At 33.7% G+C, this 26,124-nt stretch overlaps 1 protein-coding gene across 3 annotated transcripts in view; it reads right to left on the bottom strand.

Moving 5' to 3' along the window:
- Positions 1-26,124, bottom strand: part of KMT2C (lysine methyltransferase 2C) — a 393,502-nt gene that overhangs the window by 136,788 nt on the left and 230,590 nt on the right. For all 3 annotated transcript variants that reach the window (XM_037835765.1, XM_037835764.1, XM_037835766.1), the window contains exons 7-9: positions 14,523-14,685; positions 6,883-7,054; positions 4,977-5,091 (exon numbers count right to left, since the gene is read on the bottom strand). In XM_037835765.1, coding sequence (XP_037691693.1) covers positions 4,977-5,091; positions 6,883-7,054; positions 14,523-14,685 — 450 coding nt within the window. The remainder of the gene's footprint in view (positions 1-4,976; positions 5,092-6,882; positions 7,055-14,522; positions 14,686-26,124) is intronic.

The following is a 26,124-nucleotide window of genomic DNA, read 5'->3' as shown; positions in this document are numbered from 1 at the left end:
AGTATTCTCAGCAATATTATAAATGATACTGTCACTCTTAAAGAGAATAACAGACTATTTAGAAAGCAGATTAGTAAGAGAGCAGACTAAAGGAAGGCATAGAACAACCTCAAGAAGTATCTCCAAAAATCTTAAGAACTTGTTCAAGGTATTGAAAACAACAAAGATAATGAATTGAGAGACATCAATTATCTAGTTGTTACTAAAGATTATTACAGAGATTGTAGAAAGGTAAATATTTTTAAAAAGCAATAAACTTTTAAAATCCAAAAACTTCTCTAGATCTTTAACTGGGCCTAACTGAAGACTGACAGTGTTCAACATGTTCCAGGCAAAATTAATTAACACCATTACCAGATATACCCTGAGAAACCTACAAAGGTAAGAAAGTAAAAGATCCCAAAGCTTTCAAACAGAAAAAAAGGATTATGATCAAGTAACTTGAAAAACAAGATGTTTCTTCTATAATACCACAAGCCAGGAAAATTCTGAAAAAATATTTCCAGAATATAAAGAAAATTGTAACAAAACTTGATAGCAAAATAAGTTCTTGTAGTAGTCTGAAGATCACAGTCTTTTTCAAATATGTAGGTTCTCAGAAAACATACAATTCTTTTTTGCAGGAACTTAACCAAGACTGCAAAAGACTGGAGGTGAAGTAAAGTTGGGAATTTACATAGAAAATGTATTTCTCACACACACCAAAGAATAACAAAGCTCACAGCCTGGCATTAATTTAATCACAACAAAGTGGAGAGAGAGGAGAGGCAAAATTTTTCATTTTATTTTCAACATGGGGTGAAGGAAGAATGCTAAATTTATAGTTGATAACTATCAATATTCATAAAATAAGATTCTGGGGTAAAAACCACTGCAGAAAGTGAAAGACACACACACACACACACACACACACACCTAACAGGAAGGAAATCAAAAGAAAAACTTTGCCTTAAAATAACAAGCATTTCAATTACAACTCAATCTATGAAGGCTACAAAAGCTTTCAAAAGATGACCACACAGAAAGATCCAACATAAAAAGAGGGGGAAAGATGAATTGAACTAAAACCCTTATTGCCTCCCTCAGTCCCTCCAAAGAAAGGGATTACACCAAATGAAGAAAGTAGTTTTATAACCATATAGACTACAGTATGTTAACATTATCCTGGCCTACTTGTTGATTAACAAAACAGTTTTTTGGGGGAAAGAAAAAGTAAAATACAAGGAGAAATTGATAGGATCAATAATAGTGGTCAATTTTATCAATTTGTTGAATCAGCCCATCTAAAAGTAAGGAAAAAGGATTTTAAGTGAAATTAGTAAACACAAATGCTACACCTTAATAAACAGTCACTGTATTTCAAAAATCAATAAAACATTTGTAAAGAAGGAAAACTACATGGGTTAAATTCTCTGTTTAAATAAAAGTAAACCAAACACAATCTGAAAAAAAACAAAGATAAATATTAAGTCAGGTATAAAGTTATGAATATAACAAATTTGGGTGTATCCAAAGCACAATCAAAGGTAAATTTATAGTCTTAAGTATCTGTTTTTCCTTGGGAAAGAAAATGAATTACAAATTTAACTTCAGTTTTCAGAAAGTAAAAAGGCAAAAGCAGCACGGAAGTGAAAACAGTATAAATATACAAATCATCAAAGAGCAGAAGTATCAAATACATTCGTAAGGTTTTTTATCCATTAGTCCAACAATCAAGCAAAACAGAGAACACAAATGAAACCAATTGGTTTCCCAGACTGCAAACAACCAGAACTACCTAAGAAAGCAGGCTGGAGGCCATCAGAGTCCTTCAAACTGTCATGCCCCCTCCCAGGCGGCTCTTTGTTCTCAAGGTGAGAAGACCCCTCCCCTCCAATCGCCAGGACACTCCAGCTGCAGCACAGAACTTGCAGGCAGACCAGCCTAGAACCTTGTAACTAGGCTTCCAGTTCCAGGTGTCAATCCTTACTAGCCAGGGTGGGGGAAGGGCAGTGCGGGGGATCGGCGCAGGTGCTCTAGCTTCCCTTTGCGTCTCCTCCAGCTCCCCTCACCGGCTCACCATCCCAGAGACCTGAGGATTCTGACAGAGTCCCTTCCTTTCAAGGACCCAGCATCTCCTTTGGTACTTGAAAAGACGCTGCAGCCTTCCCCTTCCCCAGGCCTTCACAGCTTTTCAAGCTCCAAAAAACAATACCTCTCAAGGTCAGCTCCACCTCTGAGCCATAGGAGTTCTTCGCCCTTAGGCCCTCCGGCGCCTAGGATTCTAGAGACTACCTCTAGCCACACCCTTACTAGCCTTCTAGGAGGAAGCCCAGAAACTAACAAATGGAGTGGTAAATAGAACGGGAAAGCAAGAAGGGTAAAGTTACCAGGAGCAATTTCTATGCCAATGGAACACATGTATTCTTAAAAGACTACATGTTTTCTGAATACTTAAAATTTTCCAGACATGCTAATATAAAAAAATTAATAAAAAATTAACTGACTTTAATAGTACTGCAAAGCAAATTTCAGTGCTTTCATTTTGCATTTGTTTTCTCAACCTTCGAAGGAAGAACCAAGATTTTACTTGGTTCAAATACAGAAATGTGGTTAAAAAAAAACAAAAAAAAAAACTAAGTCTTTGGATGGCATAAGAATATGCATCACAGCAGTTAGTGTCATAATTCCTAAAGCAAGCAGAGAATTCTGCGTTTTGGACATTAATTGGATAGATACCTATCTATTAATTGTGTCACAATGGTGAGTCTGGGAACAAAAAAACTTGGTGTATTTATTAAGTGACACCTCAAGTTCAAGGACTGCTTGCTGGCATTTTGATGTCTGATTATCCTGAATTAGTAAACAAGGTCATGGTATTATCAATACTATTTTTATACGAAGGCATTCTCTGTATCAACATTTTTAAAGTAAAAATAAAGTCAAAAATAAAGAAAAAGCTTAAATACTGAACTGGACCTGAGAAAACACCTTTCTATTAAAAACAACTTTGGAAATTTAGTTTCAAAGCAAAATCACTTATTAATTTTTTAGCTCATTGTATTTACTTTATAAATTCTACTTAGTCTTATAAGAGAATAAAAAAAGTACAGTAATGTAGTAATTGTAGATATTAGAAGTTTATGCCCAGCTTTATGTCTGCTATATGAAATTTAAGATTATAATAAAAAAATAAGTCAACGGTGTGTGTGTATGCACATGCATATGGCCTATGCGTCTACAGTCCATAGTTTCTTAAGAGTTATATCCTAATATGATATGAAAAATAAACCAACAATTATTTTTTTAATTAATCTGAAAGGAAAAGCCTTTGTTACTCAAGTAAGTATGATGGCACCTGAAGACAGCATAAAATACTGGAATAAGGAGTCAGATTATGATAGCAAAGTAGAGTTTTAGTTCCTATTCTGCTTCTAGAAATAAGTTAACTTAAACAATTTATTTAACCACTAAGCTCTCATCAGCCTTCAATCTAGAACTTACTAGTTTACCTGTAGAAATTTCAAAGGAAGTACACAGATTATGCTTTTAAGATGGGTCAGTCATTTTAGAGAACATTCAAAGAAAGGTCAAAGTAAATATTTTTCAAACAGAAAAAAAAATTAGTTTTATGAGTCAGTTGAGAATTAAAGGCAAACCTGAGTTATTCTTACCTTCTACTTTCACTTTAAGAATTAAAATGCTTTGTGCTCTATGTACAAATAATTTTAAAATCAAATGTTGCTTACCTGGCACTATACTCTGCACCATTAAGTAGAGTTGTCAGCCCACCTACAGAGTTTTATAGATTCTAACAGAGCATCAGTAAGGAACTCAGTATGAGACCAACAAGAAACACTTCAGGTTCATAAAGATGCAAATACAAAAACGGATGAAGGGGAAATCACTGACTAACAGACTAATTGGAAAAAATTTAAAGTAACATACATCTTAAAAAGGGTTCCACTAAGTAGTAAGTACATCTTAAGCAACAGAAAATAAATGGAAAAATATCTGTAGCTCTTGCCCAAATCTCAAAACCAACAGAAACTTTAGATGGCATCTAAGAAATAAATATCTGAGTAAATAATCACTTATTTAAAACTACCACAAGGGAGGGGAGAGACAAAAGCTGCATATACAATATAATTCCAAATATTTAAAAATAAATAATACTTAATGAATGCATACTCAAATAAATATAGATACATAGAAAATTATTGTAAGAAACCTCAAAGCTAATCAATCTAAATCTAATGTATATTACCTCTGGGTTATAAATTAATGGATTTAAAAAGTACACCTCTGTGTTTGGTTTCCTCATATGGAGGATCACACTAATTCAGAGGATTACTGGGAAAATTAAAGATAAAGCATTCAAATATAATTTTTAAGCCATGAAGCATCATAGAAATGTTAGTTAATAAGTTCATAGTGGCATTATGTATAATAGCCCAAAACAGGAAGCAACCCAAATGTTCAACAGGTGATTCAATTAATAAATTGTTATATCTCCACTATTAACAATAAAAAGGAAACATTATTGATGTGTGACAACCAAGGATGAATCTCAAATTAATGATGATGAGTTAAAGAAGCCAGACAGAAAAAGAGTATACACTATATGATGTGATTTACATAAAATACTAGAAAATGCACACATCTATAGTGAAAGAAAGCAGATTGCCTGGGAAGGTAGAGGACAGTGGGTGCAGAGTCACAAAGAAGGATTACCAAGGGACAAGAGGAAATTTCTGGGTTAATGAATATGTTCATTATCTTGATAGTGATGAAGGTTTCATGGGTATATATATGTGTCCAAATACAGATTTCAAATATGTACAGTTTTTATTGTATATCAATTATACCTCAATAAAGCTGGTCTTTTAAAAAGGTGAAGGTAATGTATAGATTTGTATGAGTATCTGATTTCTCTGTTCTCTCTATGAAAATACAAATCATGGCAGTCTTCTTAAAAAAATAAACAAACAACTTACTTTGCATTTCCAGCCATTTGTTGGTACTGATTTCATAACTGGTTGAAGACAAAAAGTATGATACCCTTTGTCACACGTATCACACACTAACATCTTGCTATCTTCTCCCGATTGTCTAAAAAATAAGATAGCATTAATTATGCCTTATCTTTAAACTTATGTTTTATAACATAAGTAAGCATGGTAAGAATCAATCCTGGGACTGCACAGTTCATAAATTACTTCAGTATATGTTTTCTCTCTGCCCAGATAGTGACAGAAGCAACTACCTAGAGAAGATGAGGCAGATATCTTCCTAAAGTTCACTTTACCCATTTTAGGATTCCCCCAAAGGAAGCGGGGTGAAGGCAAGATAAACAACCTCTGATTTCTGCTTTTTAAAATATCTGATATCCATCTTTTCTGGGGGAAGGAGATATAACTGCTGGGTGATGATGCATGGAAAAACACTGTAATTTAATGGACAGCAGATCACATCTGGCATTAGATTTGTATTTATAGTCAGTCTGTTGTCTCCTAGCTGTGTGACTCTGAGCAACTTCGACCTAACCTCTGAGTCTCAAGTATAAAACAGGAATAATAATCAAAGATTAGTATAAGAATTAAATAAAAGGCTAGCTCAAGAACTTAAAGAGTGCCCATTAAATAATAAGCACTAAACAAATATGTATGAAGACCAATAATCTTGTATTTGTAGTTGAAAACCTAAAACCTTTCCCTTAACAGTCTTCTGCTACAAAGCATGATCTCTCAGCCTGATTCTTTGCTATTGATCTTAGTCACTCCCAGATACTAAGAAGTTAATTCAAGAGGAGAAAAGAAAAAATGGAGAATGGAGAAGAAGAGTTGAGAGATGAACCTCTATATAAAGCCTGGGAATGATTAGAAGTAAAAAGGAGCATGGGTTAGTTTGCCTCAAGTTATTTCATGTTCAGTTCAACAAAATCTACATATAAAATTGCAAATTTTATCTCTTCAGCTACAAAGATTTTGGAGAACAAGCACACTTTCTTCAAGGCCCCTTATTCATCCCCAAGAAACTGAGTGCAGACACAAGATATAAAAGTTTACTGATATTTTCTTTAATTTTTATCAAAATACAATGGTATAAGGTCCTATTTATTCCACCTAACTCCAAGATGTTGATGCTTATTTTCATCAAATTCAGTAACTAATAGAACAGACTGATTTTGGCAGTGTTGAGTATAATTTCTTTTGGTTACAAAAATTTGCAGCTTGTATACAATTTGAAGACTGCTGAAGATGCTGGTAACATCTCCAACATATGCTAATTAATAGCATGAGAAAAAAAAAATCATAGAAAAGATTGGAGAAATGATCACAGCATGGAATACAACAAATTGGAAAAGATAACCCCATTTAAAATGTCTACTTCCCAAATAATAAATCTATTGAGAGTAATTGTCTTTCAGATATATTTTTAATTTTTTTAAAAAACAATAGTCTTAATATAAATTGTTCTTCCTAGAATGGAAATTAAAGCACATCACTAATTCTTTGGCTCAACTAGAATAACTAACTTCCATAATTAGAGGTTTATTTTGCTATTAAATCTTCTCTTTCAGCCCCTTCAAAAAAAGCTGCCTTATTTTTGAATGCTTATGTATTTTAAATTAATATCATTCATTTAAAAGATTTTTGCAAATTTCAATTAGTTTTTTGAGGCAGCAGAAGAATTTAAATTATTAAAATTAGTTTTGTTGAGGCTTATTTCAAAATGATAGAAATTTTTAAAATATTCTAATTTTTTAAGACATTATGGAGTCGGTTTGAAGGACTAGAGCTGCAATATGAACAACCTTTATCATATTACACAAATATTTAGCACCTATTAAAAGGGTCTTCCAAACTGAATACATACTTTTGAGTTAAAATTAAAACTTACTTGCAGTTCTGGCACACTTTGCACTCAGGGCATTGCCAACCTGCACGCTTTAATGGAGTAACCGCTATGTCCAGGCACATTCCATGATAATGCTGACCACAAGTAGTACAAAAGAACTGATCTAAGAGGTCTCCCGGGCTGTCGCACACTGCACAGTTTGCATCTTCCTTTGCTATAATTTAACAGTAAAACAATGAAATTGTTGTGTAAGAATTTAGTATTTTTCTGGCTTTACAGTTTAAAAATCACTTGAAGGGAATTTGCATGGTAACTTTTTCAGACATTTGTAGTTATTCACATTAAACTGACATCCAATCAAAATAAAGTTCTCAATAAAAACACTACAGTGTACTTAATCCGAACATAATAACATTAAATTTATTGAGAGTTTTGCAGTTATTTGTGCCTATATCTCTACTTTAGACCATAAGCAATTCTTATTTAATTTTATATCCCTAATATCAGTGATGATTCTGGGCACCTAATAAATGTTCAATATATGTTTGCTGAAAGAACCAAAGAAGAAAAAGAATCAACTGATAGACGGTTTGCAGTACAAACATAAATTTTTTATTTGGATGTTAAGTATATTCTGAAATTAACAAAGTGAGATAAGTCAAGGGACAAAATTTAAATTAAAATGCTTAAGCATAAACAATATTGATAAACTCTTCATTTTTACTCAAATCATATGAAATTTTTTAAATACTAGAAAATGCCTTATAAGGGAGAATGTAAATATAATACCTTATATACTAATTCTATATCTGTATTAATTTCCAATTGTAGAAGCATTAAAAGCCAGATATTTATGGACACCATCTATCCCTAAATATAGATTAAAAGAAATGAAACAGTTCTTTTACCATTGAAAACAAAAAAGAAATGTAAGAATAAATTGCATTGTCAAATACACAAACTTATGCACATTACAACATAAGGAAAATAATGTATTCTAAAATCATACCAACTTTAACTGAAATATAAAAATATGCCTATATCTGACACTTATGTTCTCATCTAAATGGTTTGATTAGCTGATTATTCTAGAACTCTCTTAAATTGTAAATATGAATCTTTTTATTTTTTGCTTTTTTTAAGGATGTGATCAGTTCTATCTATTCCTCTCTGCCTACAAGCCCTTTCTATTTTCTTTCCCTCACAAGCATTTAGAAACAAGTAATAATGTATTCTTTTCACTTATACCTGGAGTTGGCAAAGTTCTTTTGGTAAAGGGCAAGATGATAAACATTTTAGGGTCTGTGGGCCACAGGGGTCGCTGCCATATGTTGTTTTTGTTTACAGTTCTTTAAAAATGTAAAAACCATTCTCAGCCTTAAGGCAGTATAAAAACAGGCCCTTGGATATATTTGGACTGTAGGCTATAGTTTGTGGACCCCTGACATATACTTCAAAAACTGGTCTCTACAACCACCATCTTCTGAAACAACTTTAATGAAGCTACCAATGACCATATAGTTGCTAAATCCAACGGTTCCTTTGTAGATATTATGTTATTTGTGCTTTGCAGCATTTAATACTACTAACCACTACCCCATTAAGACTCTCCTTTCCTTGCCTCCTTTGATGGCAACTCTTTCCTGATTTTCCCTTAGGTTTCTCAGGCTTCCATCGCAACCTCCTGTGTTGCCTTTTGTACCTCTACAATCCCTCTAAATGCTGGTGTCCCTTAGGATTTCATCCTGTTCCTTCTTTTTAAACTACCCATAGTTTCCTTTTGTGATCATAACTCTTATGTCATAAAATACCAATACAATTCCTAAATCTCTATCACCAGCCCCAGACTTCTTTCCTAAATCCCAAACCTTTATTTTCAAGTTTAACTGGATCTCAATAGCCAGATAATCTAAAGATACTCAAACTCAGTATCTGTAAAATGAAACTTTTTAAAAACTAAAAGCTCTCCCCATTTTTCTCAACCAGCTAGGTAAGGGTAGAAACCTTAGCATCATCGTTGATTGTTAACTCCTCCCCTACCCAATACATGTAATTAATCAGACACCAATTCTTAACTTATTTAACTTTCTATATAACCTTCTTCCTTTTATTTGTATAGTTCAGTCCTTCATATTTCACCTTGACAACTGCAGTATCTCCTAAATGGAAACCATTTTTATATTTGTGATCACCTTGCTAAATTATCTTCTATAAATCTAGAGTAAACTTTCAGAAATGTAAATCTAATTGTTAGGTACTGCATAAGTTAAAATCCATCAATAGCTCCCTTTCATCTAAAAGGAAGGAAAAAAAGCAAAATAGTTTATTATGAGGCAAAGAAAGTCCTAACCTCCCTTTCCAACTGCATCTTAGAACCACTCACTATTTTCTGGGGCCATCAAGTGGTCTGCCGTGCACACAACTTTGTGTTGTTTAATGCTGTGTGCTATTGCATACTCACCTCTCTGCCTGAAATTTTGATCCTTCAAGTCCCTAGCCCATTCAAAAGAAGGCTTCAAAACTCTGCTTAAACATACTTCCTCAATACCCAATGTTGTAAGACCTAAATACTAATGTAGTTGTTGAACATTCCTTGTCCCCATAAGCTTAGAAGATGCTTCTGTTATAGAGACTCCATTAATTACAACACAGTACTATTGAGTCCTTTAAGGACATGGAAACTTGTCTTTTTTACCTTGTATCCCCAATTGCCCAGCACAAATCAAGTCTTATAAAGTATGTTTTAAATGAAGGATTCGTTTATAAATGAGGGATTCACTTTTAAATGGCTCTTTAATCAACAGGCATTTTAAAAATCATTAACCTTCAAAACTTACAGAAATTGGGGTAAATATGGTCTCTGAGTTATCTTTCTATTGTATTTTGGCAGTCACTGACTAAAAGGCTTCTGTGGAACTTTTAGAGTTTGCCAGTTTGACACTTCAATCTGCCATGTGACTACTGAGCACCTGAAATGTGATTAGCTCGAATTGAGATGTGCTGTTATCAATTCCCTGAGTACAAAACAAAAAAAGAATGCTAAATATCTCAATAATTTTATATTGATTACATGTAGAAATATTAACATTTTGGATATATTAAGTTAAAAATACATTAAATTCAAACGTTTCTTTCTACATTTTTTAACACAACAAAAAATTTGTCTCATTTATATGGTTCGCATTGTATTTTTATTGCACAGCACTGTTCTATACAGAAAGTCTACTCTGCAGTAAGACAATTGTGTATATATCACTATGGCTGAGAACAGCTTTTATTCTATGATAGTTTCCAGCAAATAATGAAATACTGTAATGTTGTTTGGTAAGTATGACTCATCGGTAGTAAAAGAAAATTTACCATGTGATACATTCAATCCAAAAACATTCATTTACTTTGCATTATATAAAAAATAATAATAGAAAAAAGTACTACAGAAAGAAATGGAAAGTTGCTTGCAACCTTCTCCCCAGTCAGGGAGAAGATATATATGGGAATAGTAAAACAGCCTTTTAAAAGTCATATATGGCAAGATGACATTACTGGATAGCTTTACTGTCATGTTGGAAATAAGTTAGTATATACATATATATTTATATGCACAAATATGCCTGCAAGCCACAGAAATATTAAGTTTAAAGCAATCATCAGACAATTAAGTGGAAATTTTCTTTAAGCAGTTGGAAAAGCAGAAGAGATTAAAAGAAATGCTAAGGCAATTTAAGATAGGACAGGAGTAAAATCCAGGTCTATTTGGCTCCAGACTCATGTTCTTCACTACTATCAATATTGCCTACCATTGGAAAGGCAGATCAGATAGAGAATATCTGAGTATGCATCAAACTAGAAAATATCAATAGAAACATAGAAGGAAGAGGCTAAATAAATTGGGGGGGGGGGAGCAAGGTTCTTGTGGCAGGAGAAAAGAATGGGAGAAAAAAAGGGTACGTTTGGAGAAGTTCACTTCCTCAGTGACAGCTGTGACAAGAAGAGATGGAGGAAAAGACAAACATACTGAGCTTAAATTAGAAGGAAGCTTATCACGGATCCTTAAACTTAGTCAAATAGGAAGGTTAGACTAAAGCTTGAGAAAGTCTAGAAAGTACATAAGAATAGAAGTACTGGTGAAGTGCAACAAAGTTCAAACTATTATCAGAAAGCCTCAGCTTAAGAGACAAATCAGCACAGCTTTGTAACTTGCATCAACATTACAATCCATTTCATCTATGATTTTATTATTGGCAGGACACGGTGCTGGGTGATTTGATTTTCAAATGGAATTTCCAGAAAGAAAAAGTAAATTATGGATGCAATTCAGAGCAGCTGGCCTGTTTAGTTGGCAGGTAGTTAAGAAAGAAAGGTCAGGAGGCTGACAAGAATTATGGGTCCTAAAGAAGGAGAAGGACTTGGTGTCAAGAGATACAAAGACTACCAAGGAAGATCAGAGCTACAAACTTAAATGAGGTAGAAGGATGTAAAGCTGAGTGGCGAAAGTAACTACATAGGAGGGAAGGTGGATTAAGATAAACCCTGCAAGGTTTAAACCAAAGCATTCCCATGTTTAAGCGTTGCATTGCAGACAGAATAAAATTCAAATTCCTTACCCTTGCTTACAAAGCCTACATGATCTAAGCCTTTGTTTACCCTGATGTTATCTCTTAACTATCTACCTCTACTGCTATGTTCCAGGCACAGTTACTAGCTGTTCCTTAATGAGGCCAAACTCATTCCTCAAGATTTGTGCAGTAGTTTTTCCCTCTGCCTTGAATATGCTTCCCTCTGATCTTCCATGACTGGCTCTTTGTCATTCGGCTTTCCTGATGGGCAGAATACTGCTCAGGAAGCATATCTGGTTATATCTCCTAGATAAATATTCAGTGTAACATTTCCAGACAAAATCAGTGTGTTGTTGCATCATCATGAAAATAACTCTGGAGCCCTGATCAGCCATTTATCTACAACAAAGCATACCCAAAATTATTTTCTGATGAAAATTTTAGTCTTGCTCACAGATACTCTCTTTGATGGGATTTTTTTCTAAAGAGGTCCATGTTTTTTGTTAAGATTTGTTAACTTTCATAAGATGTCAATCTTTTTCCTAATTCAGCTAACCATCAAAGTATATGGCTCTACTTAGCCAGGAGCATAAATTACGTATACCTCATTTATACATACTAGTACTGTCATAACTTGAACCTTAGATAAAAACTAAAATATGTATTTGTAAGGCAATTAACATGTACAAGGCACAGTGCTATGTGATTTTCATTAATTAAAGTCATTTAACCCTCATAACAACACTGTGATTTAAGATACCCCGATTTTTAAAAACAGGAAATGTTAAGTACCTTGTGCCACATACACAGCTCTAACTGGGATAACAAGAAGTATTTATGAAAAATTTTATGAAGACTGGGCAATAGAAACTATCTGCAATATAGTCTAAATTGCATCTTTGGATTAAGACAAAGGGTCAGAAAGCTGTGAATTTAAACTACATTGTTTATGCTTTCCAAGGAATTGAATTTACTCGATTGGGCTTTGGTTTTATATCACTGACACATTTTGAGGGCTATTATAAGAAATATACTACAAACAAGTACTTTAAGAAGGGTTTTCACTTCAGTATATAGTGTCTTCCTTACCTCTAGTCTCAGTATCAAGTGAATTCTTGTTATATTACCTATACTATAAATCAGGTTAGTGTTCATATTTTCTTCTGCATTGTCTGCTAGAGAGCTCTATAGTGTCTTCCTTTCCTCCAGTCTCAGTATCAAGCAAATTCTTGTTATATTACCTATACTATAAATCAGGTTAGTGTTCGTATTTCCTTCTGTGTTGACTGCTAGAAAGCTCTGGAGCAAAATTTGTGGTTATTTCTAGGAATTTTGCATTTATTTTGTTTATCTCACGATTGCTTTCATACTTATCCTATCTTTATTTTCCCACGGCCAAATTTCCTTGTTAATTTTAAATTTGATTTTATCCTATTGTTCATGTAATTTTATGTCTCCATAAGTCTATTTCAGATCAAGGTACATACCAACAATTTCATTATCTCTTTTAGCTTTATGGTGCCAGCATGAAACTTTCAGTATATGTATGTTAACTTCTGGCAAATTGCCTCACTTCAGTTCTTACAGTTCGTTATTTTACAAAATGACTTATGATCCCTAGCCCATGGTACAGACTATTAGGATATAGTCTTCAGTGGAAAATAGCACTCACTATCATTAAGTTATAAAATTTCCAACATAAGAAGCATACTCGTAAAAAAGTTTACATCTTCTTTACTGAGGTCTAAATCATAACTGGTTACAAAAGGCTGAATAAAATTCAGACTCTTACACAAAAAAAAATTGTTTGATTAGGTTGCTAAAGTGTATTATAGCATCCAGTGTATTATCAACTCTGATGACTGACATCTCAGTTCATTTACTTACTGAACTAATTCATTACATTAGGTCTTCCAATAAATTAACACCCATAAAAGCTGCTGTGCAAGAATAATTTTTTCTCCCAGATTTAACAGACTGAAATCTAAAATATTTTTATATTTTAAATCCCTTATATCTTAGCCTAAAGATAATTTGAAATTTCAGTTTGCCTTACCTAAAATTTATATCTGTGTAGTGACTAACAGCAAAAGTATTTCAGATACAGACACCCAATAATTTTAACTGAAGACAAAATTAAGGTACAGAACAAAAGATAAAAAGTAATGATCATGTCATCTAACTACATTTAAGATTTCTTGGTTTAAGCCCAAGGTAGATATATTTATGTTTCACAGAGCTAGAAAGATAGTGGTAGGAGGAGGTAGGGGGAGCCTTTTTTAACATTACTAACAAATAAATAAAAACTAACAGCTAGGTAATTAAAAGGTGACATCAAAAAGACTGAATAAAACATCATGAAGATTTCACAATGAGACTGGAAAAATCTTTTACTAATATAAAAGATCCCAAAACATTCATACTCATTGGAAATCTATAGACTAAGAAAAAGTTAAGATCTCTGTTTAATGATTAAGATAGACTAGAGTTTTAATTTTCTATATAACATAAATTTCAAACATTTAAACATTTTCATTGAGTTATAAAATACTGTCTGGAAAAGAAAGAAAAAAGTCTAACAGAATTATAGACAATCAAGATTGATGAATCAAGAAAGAGCATTAACAGATATTTCTATCATGACTATTACGGCTACACAATTTCCAAACATTTCAGCAGTGATTGGTGATCCTATTAAAGTGTATCCTAAAATAAAACCCAGGTGAATCATCTTCTAATTACCCAAATGGGTGTTTTTATTAGTGTAAAAAACACTGGATATTGTTTAACTACTTTAACGACTTAATTTTATAGTATGTATTAGAAATAGTACATATTCAGTATTTCAATCTTTCTGCAATGGTTTAAAACTATCTTTAAAATAAGAAAAAAAATCAAACTATCTTTAAATTTTTGAGGAAATAACTTTTCAAATCTAATTTCAATGAAATTATTGATTACAGATTCTCCCTCAATGACCTACTGACAAAGATCCTTCAGATAATCAGGAATTCGGCAAAATTATTTACAAGTACAAGTAGAATAATACTTAGGGAATTTACAACATTTGATATTTTTAGTAAACACATTGATAAATGTTTAAAAATGTATGTGTAGTAAACTTACATCTTTCAGGAGCTTGGTCAATATGTTCTGGACAAAGAAGGAAGAAACGACGGAAATCCTGAAAGGTACCAGCTCCAGCAGCACAAGGGTAATGGTACATCTGGGTACATTTCTCTTCACAGCATTTGATAGTGGCTCCAAGGTGCTTACAAAATGCACATCGCTGGAAGAGAGTTTGGGGGGGGGGGGGGCGGAGATCTCTTTATAAAATCTTGAAAAGGAACATTCAAAGTAGGACTAAGAAGGTATAAAAATGTCCATATGTTACCAGTCAATCAATATGAACCTGAGGAACACAAAATAAAGGATCAGTTAAAAAAAATATATATCTAAGGTATTCAGTTCAGTGTGTGGTAAACCACAGACTCATCCTTCCAGGAAAATTTAGAATGTTAAAATATACACTTTTTTTTAAATGTCTTCGCCAAAAACCTACAACTACAAAAAAAAAAAAAAAAAAAAATCACACATAAATATTAACATGGTTAAAAAGGCAGGTTTTTTGTTAAGGGTTATTTTAAGTTTTTAAATCCCACCAATAAACAGATAATACTGATATATATTATTTACAAGACCTATTACTATTTATTACCCTGCCTAAAAATCAATTTGAAGTAGTCAATCATAGAATATATTAATGAGGAAAAACTATATGGTTAAAGGCACACATGCATCACTCTAAGTTACTAGTTCACTGTAGTTACATACTTCACTGAAGTTACTAGTTCCAAATTTCTTTATAAAAGCTGGAAATATGAAGAAAAATTAAGTCATTTGGGCACCTCTTTTTATTTACTGATTTATTTAAATTTCTGCCCATTTTGACTCTCTCGTAAGTGGCAAAAGTAAACAAATAAGCCCCAAACAGAAGTCTAGAGCAACTGAATGTGGAAGAAGTCAGTACAAATTATATAAATGCTATATTTATTTACTCTGCTTTCCCTTAGAATGGTTAGCAAACTCTTCCTCATCCTTTTAAAACCCAATTTGGGTAGCATTTTCTTTGTGAAATGCTAGACAACTGTGCACCAATCAGCATTAAATCTCTACCTCTGTAGGAGATACCTGACTTTTTATCTTATATATATGCTTCTGTTTTTAACATTTATGCCATTACATGGTAACTATTTTTTTCATTCTTTCATCCTAGTCTGAGATCCATCCCTTAATAGAGGCACTACATCGTACTATCTTTGTATCCTAGCACCACAAACACAGCTTGACATAAAAAGGCCCTAATAAACAGGTGCTATAGTTGTATATATTAAATTGACTTCACTTTTGATGATCTTGTTTGTAAATGTGGCTCATAACCATAGCTGAAACAACTGAAGTCAATTGGGACATCTGTGGTAAAACGAAGCCTAGTATAACATAGAGTTTGCTAACATTACTCTGAAAATCTCCAAATGTTAATATACCAATTCTATATCCTCCTAGTCATCAGGCAATACAATTGTTTTATAATCATAAAATTGCAAATTGACATAAGATTTCACAAGCCATCAAACTCTTCCTCATTACCATCACTCCATTGGATTGAACTGACATAAGAAAGCTCAGTCATTCTTGTATATTTTCTACACATTCTGCATGCAATCAACTGAACACTGTTGCTTCTAAGTAACTAATACACACTAGTCACATCTGTGGCATTTAACACAGACTAATGCAGGTTTCAAGTCTTTTTATATCTGAGAATGTTACCGCATTAAAAAGACAAAATAAAATAAATTAATAAAGCCTTGCTTCTCTTCGTTGATAAAAGTTTAAAGACCCTAAAAAGAATATCATATTTTTCAAAGCAGGGTTTATTTTATAGTATAATCACACAAGGTATCTAAATGCATGTAGTATATTAACAGAAACCAGAGTTAATACCTATGATTTCTGAGTAGTCTAAGTATCCTGTGTCATACAAGAAAGCCCAAGAAAATGTTGAGCGGGAAAAAGATGCATTTATAAACCCAATTAGCTAAAAACATTTTATAATAACTCTAACATAACAAAATAATTTGAGCTAAATTTTCAAAACCTAGGATCTCTAATGTTTTGATAGCATATGGCAAGTTGTGCAGAGCCTTTTTCACTAAAAATAATTCTGACAATAAAATACCATGACTTTTATTTAGGTGACATTCATAATAATAAAATAAAATAATTTAAATTGATTCTTTTCCCAATGTCTGTATTATTTTAGAAATATCAATGTCTTCTCTTAATCATATCTGAAATGGAAAATATTACATGACATTAGCTAAACTACTATGAAAGGTATTGGACAATATCCAAAATACCAATTTTACAATGTCATATACAGATATCAATAAATAAAGGAAGAGAAATAAAATACTAAAGTTATTTAAATGAACCCTTCCATCCCATCTGTTACAAATACATAGCTAATGAAAGACATTTGGCAATGAAGGAAGATATATATATTTAAATATATTTTGGTATATAATTCTTTTGAACCAAATGTACCATCCCTCCCCCCCACCTCCCCTTGTAAAACTCAACCCACCAACTTTGTAGAGAATCTCAAAGAATAAACTTCCACAGGGAACCTCTCTACCATCAGCATTATCATCCACCACATGTCTGAAATCAAACAAGTTATAAACTAAGCAACAATTATGAAGCTAACTAATATTTGGGGAGGGTAGAGTAAGGTAAATAGCTCTTAAATGATGTGTCAACTAAACAATTCATTTGAACGAATAATTATAGCTCCTAGATAGCATTTTATTTTTATTCCTTTTTTTAAATCATTAAGGAAAACAAAGAGTGAGAAAAAGAGAAAAGAAAAGTTATAATTTTTGACACTAGTTAAAGAACATATTGAAAAAACACTTAACTAGAGCTCATATTAGAATTTTAAGAATGAATCTGAGGATCTTCTAAACATTTATTTAACTAGACACCGAAATAAGAAAGGGTCTCTCAAAATAAATTTATAATACAAAACAAAACAGAATCAACAAAAGTTCTGAGACTGAAGCAAAAATTTTGTTATGAAACAAAAATAAATATCAAACTTTTTCTGTATCAACTATGGCAAGAGTTTAGAGCAAGGTGGGCTAAGAAATACCTACTATTATTATGTTTCTCACACTCCAAAATTGTTTTTAAACTTTTCCTAAATTTTCTTAGTATTATTCAGCTGGGTTTCTCCCAGAAGGCACTAATAAGGAAGATGGAAAGTGAGGGAAAAAAATTAAAATGACATAGGAAACTGATCCAAATGGTCCAATATCTTTTAAACAAGAGTATCAGAATGAGAAAAAAATAGGAGAGGGATTATAATCAGAGAAATTATTCTACAAGAAAAATTACTGAAAATAGCTAACAATAAGAGTTAACATTTATAATGCATACTCTCCATTTGACAGATAGGGACATGAAGTACAAGCAGTCCTTATATATAAGGGCTTATATATAATCATACACATATATATGCATTATGCATGATGCACAGAGACACAGTAAATTAAAAAACAAAGAGCTGAGGAAAATGCATTCAAATGCTATCAAAAAGAAAGCAGATATAGAATATTGATTGCAAAGAAAATAAAATTCAACCAAAAAGCAGTGAACAGGACAAACACAGCAAAGATAACAGTTCACATTACCACAAATTTTATGTTGTAATGCAACTTCCTCCAGAAAAATAAAAGTTTATGTACCTAATAAATTTCTTTGATACATAAAAAGCAAAATTGAGTAAAAATACAGAGAGATTAGCAGTTCATAATCATTGCAGACATTAAAATAGCCCTCAGAAAACAAGGTATTAAGTAGAAAAGAAATAAAGAACTTAGTAACAATGATTTAACATTAATCAAACTGACACACAGATACTCCATATTCTAAAAATAGAGAATACATCATCTACAAATTTGAAAAAGCAGATATTTCCTAGGCCATACCCAATAAAAGCAAATTATGTCCTAGACTTGATAAAATAATTAGAAATACAAAATAAGGATAAACCCCCAAATGTATCCACCAAAAAATTTTAAACTCTTTCCCAAAGGCAGTTGTTTTTTAAAAATCAAAAGAAAAAATATATAAAAATGACTGAATAAGAAGCATGTCAAAATCCTCAAGATATGGCAAATGTAGTTCTCAAAGGAAGAGAAACATAGCTTGAAAAATGCATGTAAAAAATAAAAATAAATGAAGCTATATTTAAAAATTGAAGCCAGGAAGAATCAATGCATTGTAAAAATCAATACGATGTATGAGATTAGCCACGGAAGGAAGTAACACACCCTAAATTTTTTTTAAAAATGTTATTAATGATATTCTAGTGTTTAAGATTTGAGGAAAAGAACAAGTATTTGCTTTGGAAAGATATGCTTGGGATAGAAACGAACTGAAGTAAACACCAATCTATCAGGTCATTTTGTATATGAATTGGCCTGAAGTAATGAACATCTTGATGACTGATTTTTAGTCATTATTCTGGCCTGGTTGTTTATTTTAGTTTGTACACTATTAAACACACAGAAAACAAGATATTAAGTAGAAAAGAAATAAATCACAATACAAAATCAAAATAGAGATCGCGAAGAAATGAGATTTTTCTTCTGTCAATATCGTTCCTTCCTAACCCATTCTCTTCACTGCTGTCACAGTGGGAATCCTGGTAATTTCATGGTAAGGTCCAAAGTCCTCAATATGGCATCTGTGGAGGGCAGAACACTACAATGATTTCTTCCTCTCAAGTTTTCCTACTTCAATCCCAGAGACTGTGAATACAATAAATATCACACCATGATTATATTACATGGCAAAAGGAATTTTACAGATATGATTATGGTTACTAACCAACTGGTATTGAATTAAGCAAAAGGGAAACCACCTAACATAATCACACAAGTCCCAACAGTTTTCTCCAACTGTTACCAGAAGGGGAAGTCAGAGAAATAAAAAGCAAGAGAAGGATTCACCACTGTTGGCTTTGAAGAAGGTTCCACATAGAAGGAGCACCTGTAGGAGCAGAGAGTGGGCCCAGACCAACAGCCAGTAAGGAAATAGGGACCTCAGTTTTAAAACTGCACAGACCTGACTTCTGCCAATAACCTGAATGAACCTAGAAGAGGATTCATGCCCAAAACGTACACATAAGGACCAAGCCCAAAAATCTGGATTTGTGCCTTTTGAGACCCTAAACAGAGAACACAACTGAACCTTCCCAGACTTCTAGCCTACAGAAGTGAGAACTAATATAAGTGTTTTAAGCCCCTAAATTCATGGTAATTTGTTATACAGCAAAAGCATTCAAAGCCCTCCATGATTTGGCCTATACCAAGTCACTATTACATTTTTGAGGACATAACACATATTACACAATGTCTCCCTTACTAAAGACTATGAAGTTAATGGGGAAATATTTTAACTTCCATAAAAATGAGAAAGCAACACATGAAAGACTTGTGGGGAGATGGTGGAATAAGGAGTGACAGAACTCACTTTTCCATCAGAACACCTAGAGAATAGTCAGAAACTGTCCAAAGAACTGTTTAGGGGCTAGGGAGACCAAGGGAGGACCATGCAACACACAGGGAAGATCTGGACAAACAAACAGAGAAACTGCAATGGAGAAACTGCAACAAGTGACTCACTCAGCCACGGCTCCCAACACCCAGCCCCAACCTCAAGGCTGGCAGCTTCTGGTTGGCCCAGTTCTCACCCAGCTGGATGCCTTTGACTGGGAGAGTCAGGGAAGTCCTACCCCAGAACAGCGAGGGAAGAGGCACAGTTCTGATCCAACTGCAGTCCGGCCAAATTGTACCTTGGGTCCCATAGCCTTGGCCCTTTCCAGGCAAATGCACATGGCGCCTGTGGCACCAACGATTCTACAGACAGAGAAACGATGATGCAGAAATGGCAGTGAGTGACTCACTTGGCCATGGCTCCCAGCAAGGCCTGGTTTCTGCTCCGTGGGCCGCTGCAGACTAGGAAAGTTGGGGAAACCCTCATCTCTCCCAGGGAACAAAGGGAACGGGGTACAGTTCTGTCCAATTGTTGGCCAGCATAATTGATCCTTGGGTTCCACAGCCTTGGCCCTTTTCAGACAGGCACCCTCAGTGCCATTGTTTCAACCCACCTCAGAAACAGTGGATAGGAGGCTAAAAAATAACTTACCATTGTAAAGTTGAGGGAAACAGCTTACCAAAAACCACCACCTGCTGGGCAGGATGGCAGGGTGCAATATTGGGAAATTGCTTTCCTGATCCTCTCCTCACGGCCCATTGGAACTGGTCTGTACACACCCCACAGGATCCTGGCCCTGTTTGGCAGGAAATACTGACACACTACATGCCAAAGAAGAGCTTTAACACAAACATAATCAACAACAAAATATTGCAAAATAGAGGGAAACTGGCTTTCAGAAAAGTGCCATCAAGATAATCAGATGCCAGGATACTGGCAAAAAATTACAAGGCGTACTAAGAAACAAGAATACAGGGCCCAGTCAAGAAACAAATTAAAAAGTTGGAGGAGAAACAGAATTTGGAATAACTAATCAAGGAGTTCAAACTAATCTCTTAATCAGTTCAAGGAGACGGCTAAATTGACAAAGGATATTAAAAGGACATATGTTGAGCATGAAGAATTTGAAAGCATACAAAGAAAAACAACAAATCTTATAGGAATTAAAGACAGAATAGATGAAATTAAAAATACACTAAAGACACTTAACAGTAGATATGAAGAGACAGAAGAAAGGATCAACAACCTCAAGATAAAGCAACCAAACTCAAAAATAAAAAAGAACAGATGGAGAGAAGAATGGAAAAATCAGAGCAAGGTCTCAGGGAAATGACTGACAACCCAAAGCACATAAACATATACATCGTAAGTGTTCAAGAATGAGAAGAGAATGGGAAAGGGCCAGAAAGGATATTTGAGGAAATAATGGCAGACACATTTTCCAACCTTTATGCAAATCCAAAAAGCCCAATGTACTCCAAACAGAATAAACCCTAACAGACCCACTCTGAGACACATCCTAATCAGAATGTGAACTGCCAAAGATAAAGTTCTGAAAACAACAAGAGAAAAGTTATTCATCACTTACAAGGATCAGTAAGATTCAGTGCCAACTTCTTATCAGAAACCATGGAGGTGAGAAGGAATACTATGATACATTTAATGTACTGAAAGAGAAAAACTGCTAGCCAAGAACTCTTTATCCGGCAAAACTGTCCTTCAAAAATGAGGAAAAGTTTAAAATATTCACAAACAGAAGCTGAGAGAGGTCATTAACAGAAGTTCTGCCCTACAAGAGTTACTAAAGGGAGTTCTGCCAGCTGAAAAGAAACGACAGGAAAGAGGTCTGGAGGGGAGTGTAGAAATGAAGATTATCAGTAAGTGTAATAAAAATGATAAAAAGATGAAAAAATAGATCTGACAAATAAAAGCCAAGGGATAAAATGGTTGAAGTAAGTAGTGCCTATACAGTAATAACACTGAATGTAATGGATTGACTTGCCATTCAAAAGACACAGATTGAAAGAATGGACAAAAAATAAATATGATCCATCTATAACTGTCTACAAGAGAATCACCTTAGACCCAAGGATACAAACAGGTTGAAAGTGAAAGGATGTGAAAAGACATTGCATGCAGATAATATACCCAAAAAAAGCTGGGGTAGCTATACTAACATCAGACAAACTAAACTTCAAATGCTAAGTTGTTCTAAGAGACAAGGAAGTAAATTATATATTTAAAAAAGGGGCAATCCACCAAGAATAGCAATAATAAATATTTATGCACCTAACCAGAGTACCCGAAAATACGTGAGGCAAACACTGCAAAACTGAAGGGAGAAATAAACGTCTCTACAATTATAGTTGGAGATTTCAGTACACCACACTCATGAATATACAGAACATCCAGACAGAGATCAATGAGGAAACAGAGAACCTGAATAAAATGATAAATGACCTAGACCTAACAGACATATAAAGAACAATACACCCCCAAAACAGCAGGATATACATCCTTCTCAAGTGCCCACGAATCATTCATTCTCCAGGACAGACCACATGTTGGGGCAGAAAACAGTCTGAAGAAATTTAAAAATATTGAAATCATTAAAAGCACTTTCTCTGACCATAATGGAAAGAAGCTGGAAATCAATAACAGGCGGAGAACAGAAAAATTCACAAATATAAGGAGGTTAAACAACATAGCTTTAAACAATCAATGAGTCTAAAAAGAAATTGCAAGAGAAATTGGTCACACATTAATAAACGGAAGGGGAAACCTATGTGATCATATCAATCGATGTAGAAAAAGCATTTTAAAAACTCTGAAAGACAGGAATTAAAGGAAACTTCCTCACCATGATAAAGGGCATATATAAAAAAACCCACAGCCAACATCATACTCAATGGGGAAGTAAGAGTAAAGTTAATTGGATATATTTAAGTCATGTCCTTAAAGAACATAAACTGAAGAGATAGTTTTGCATTCTCTTTGGTCCAAAATCTTTTTGTCAATTGGGACTTTTAGCCAAAATGTAAAACTAATATATCAGGATGCTCATCTTCTTAACAGGTTCCAACAACAGTACAATAATCTCTACTCTGACAAAGAGTACACAGATAGAATTAGCTTATCCAAATACAATGTACCTACGAAAAAAGCCACTACAGACATCCACAGATGGAGTCAATATGAATGAATCATATTCTGATTGAATTAAATACCTGTCTACAACTTTGAAGAAGAAACTGCTTGTGTTTTCTACCTGTCACACACAGTGAAGTGGTAGAATACACTTCTGTAACTCTCCACAGTCAACATGCTCCCTGCCAAGTAAAAACTATTAGCACAAATTGTCATTAGAGAAGTATTATCAGTGAAAACATTAAAACCATCAAATTAAAATGACCATAATAGCTGAAATATGTAGTAAAAGAGTATTTCCAAAATCACAGCAAGTAACTTCAAATAAATTTTATACCTCACCCAGTGGACTCAAAAGATGATGGCAAAAATTAATAACATTGAATCTCATTATTGACCTAATATCATTGAGTATTTAATGAGTACAGTTCTTTTTAATTTCTTTTAAATTGACAGATAAAGCGATTATTTTTATCTTAATAAAATTTTCAGTTACAAATTCTCAGTTAATCAAACCAACTGAAATTGAAAGTAGAATCAAATAATAGCTTAAGTATTAAAATAAATATTTTAAAGGCATATTATAAAGTATCCTTCAAATATAATAGAAAACCATAAATATGAACTCAATTTACAAAAATATGTCTTTTGAATTTCTGATCACTGAAAACTCTTCTAAGAATACTGTCACCCCACAACACAAGTTTGGAATGCATTATTAGCATCAAGACTTGTCTCAAAAACATTTTACATTAAAAAGTAACTAAGGCCCCATATGAAGGATAGCAAATTCAAGTTTGGTCAGCAAATTCAAGGTGAACCTAAGAAAGCTTATTGCCAAAAAACAAAGATTGCTTCAAAAGATGAGATGGGCCACACCAATTATTCTGATAGCAATGAACAAACATATAATCTGTGAGATGGCAATCCTGGAGACTTGGCAATTCCAGAGACAAGTGGATTTGAATAGTCTCTGAATTTGTAGAACTCTGCATTTTTGCTTGTATTAATTCATTGGTTGGTGGTTTTAATAGCTGTTGCTAATGGATTACTTAACTATTTCCTTTGTCCTATGTGGATACTAAAATAACTGGACAAAGATATTCCCATGAACAGAACACGTCAAGAAGTAACATTCTAGGCTTAACATTAATGTTAACCTTAACCTGGAGCAACATGCAAAAACAATTTCTTTGTGAGGGATATACTAAAAGTAGAAAAAAAAATAATGATTTATGCCGATAGATTTGAAGCCAAAAACATTTAGTGACTTAAAGAGACTAAAAATAGTCTTTGACGGAAGATGACAGAGTAGGGAGCTCCAGGACTCAGTCCTCCACCAAAACTATTAAACAGGCAGGAACGTCTGAAACAACTATTATAAAATTCCAGAAGCCTGAAAAACACTGTACAGCATCTAGGGAAGAGCAAGAGGAAGACGCAGATAAATTATGGTTAAAAACTGTGAATTTCCCTCTCCATACTGCAGCTACCAGCACCCATCCCCCAGTCTCAATGCAGGCCGCTGCAGGATCCAGTCCCTGGCTAGCTGCTAGTAACAGAAAGGGATGTAAAAATTCTCTTCCCCAAGAAGAGGGGTACAAACAGGAAATCACTGGCCATGGATTTTGATTACTGAATTCAAATCACTGGGCCCGTCTCTGAGGGCAGCTATTGTTTGAATTCACCTTGGACAAAGACAGTGGCAGCCACTGACTCACTTTAAAGTCAAAGGTACTAGTAGGTTGAGCGTGAAAGGATAGGAAAAAAATACACCATGGAAGTAGTAACCAAAAGGGAGCGGGATTGGCTATACAAATTTTGGATAAAATAGACTTTAAGTCAAAAGCAATTATAAGGGCAAAGATGGTCATTATATTCTGATAAAGGGGACAATTCAACAGGAAGATGAAGCAATTATAAATATGTACACACCTAACAGCAGAGCCTCAAAATACATGAAGCAAATACTAAAAGATTTCAAGGGAGAAACTGATGGTTCTGCATTAATAGTAGGAGATTTTAACATGCCACTCTCAATAATGCCTAGAACACCAAGTCAGAAGATCAACAAGGAAGTACAGGACTTGAATGATACACTAAATGAACTACACCTAACAAATATACATAGAATACTGAATCCGGTGAAAAGAGAATACACACTTTTCTCAAGGGCACACAGATCATTCTCCAGGATAAACCATATGTTGGGACACAAAACAAATCTCAATAAATTAAAACATACTGAAGTCATACAATGCATATTCTCTGACCACAATGCAATGAAGCCAGAAATCAGTAACAGAGGGAGAGATGGAAAATTCACAAATATGAGAAAATTATACAACATACTCTTAAACAACTAATGGGTTCAACAGGAAATCAGAAGCGAAATTAGGAAATATCTTGAGGTGAATGAAAACAAGAAAATGAAATATCAAAATTTATGGGAAGCAGCAAAAGCAGTACTGAGAGGGAAGTTTATACCCCAAATGCCTATATTAAAGGAAGAAAGACCTAAAATCAAAGACCTAACTACATATCTGGAAGAACTAGAAAAAGAACAGGAAACTAATTCGAAAACAAGCAGAAGGAAAGAAATAACAAAGGTGAGAGCAGAAATAAATGAAATTGAGAATAAGAAAATACAGAGAATCAACAAAACCAAAAGCTGGTTCTTTGAAAAGACCAATAAAACTGACAAATCATTAGCTTGACTGACAAAGAAAAAGAGAGAGAGGATACAAATAAGAAAAATCAGAAATGTAAAGAAGGAAATTACTATCAACCTTGCTGAAATAAAAAGCACTGTAAGAGGATAATATGAACAACTCCATGCCAAGAAATTAGACAACCTGGAAGAAGTGGACAAATTCTCAGAAACACACAAACTACCTATGTTGACTCAAGGAGAAATAGGTGATCTCAACAAACCAATTACCAGTAAAGAGAT

The sequence above is a fragment of the Choloepus didactylus genome, chromosome 5, assembly GCF_015220235.1.
Source record: "Choloepus didactylus isolate mChoDid1 chromosome 5, mChoDid1.pri, whole genome shotgun sequence".
In the NCBI taxonomy this organism is placed as follows: Eukaryota; Metazoa; Chordata; class Mammalia; order Pilosa; family Megalonychidae; genus Choloepus; species Choloepus didactylus.
Note: the sequence above shows the minus strand (reverse complement) of the source record. Positions and strands in the feature narration are given on the sequence as shown.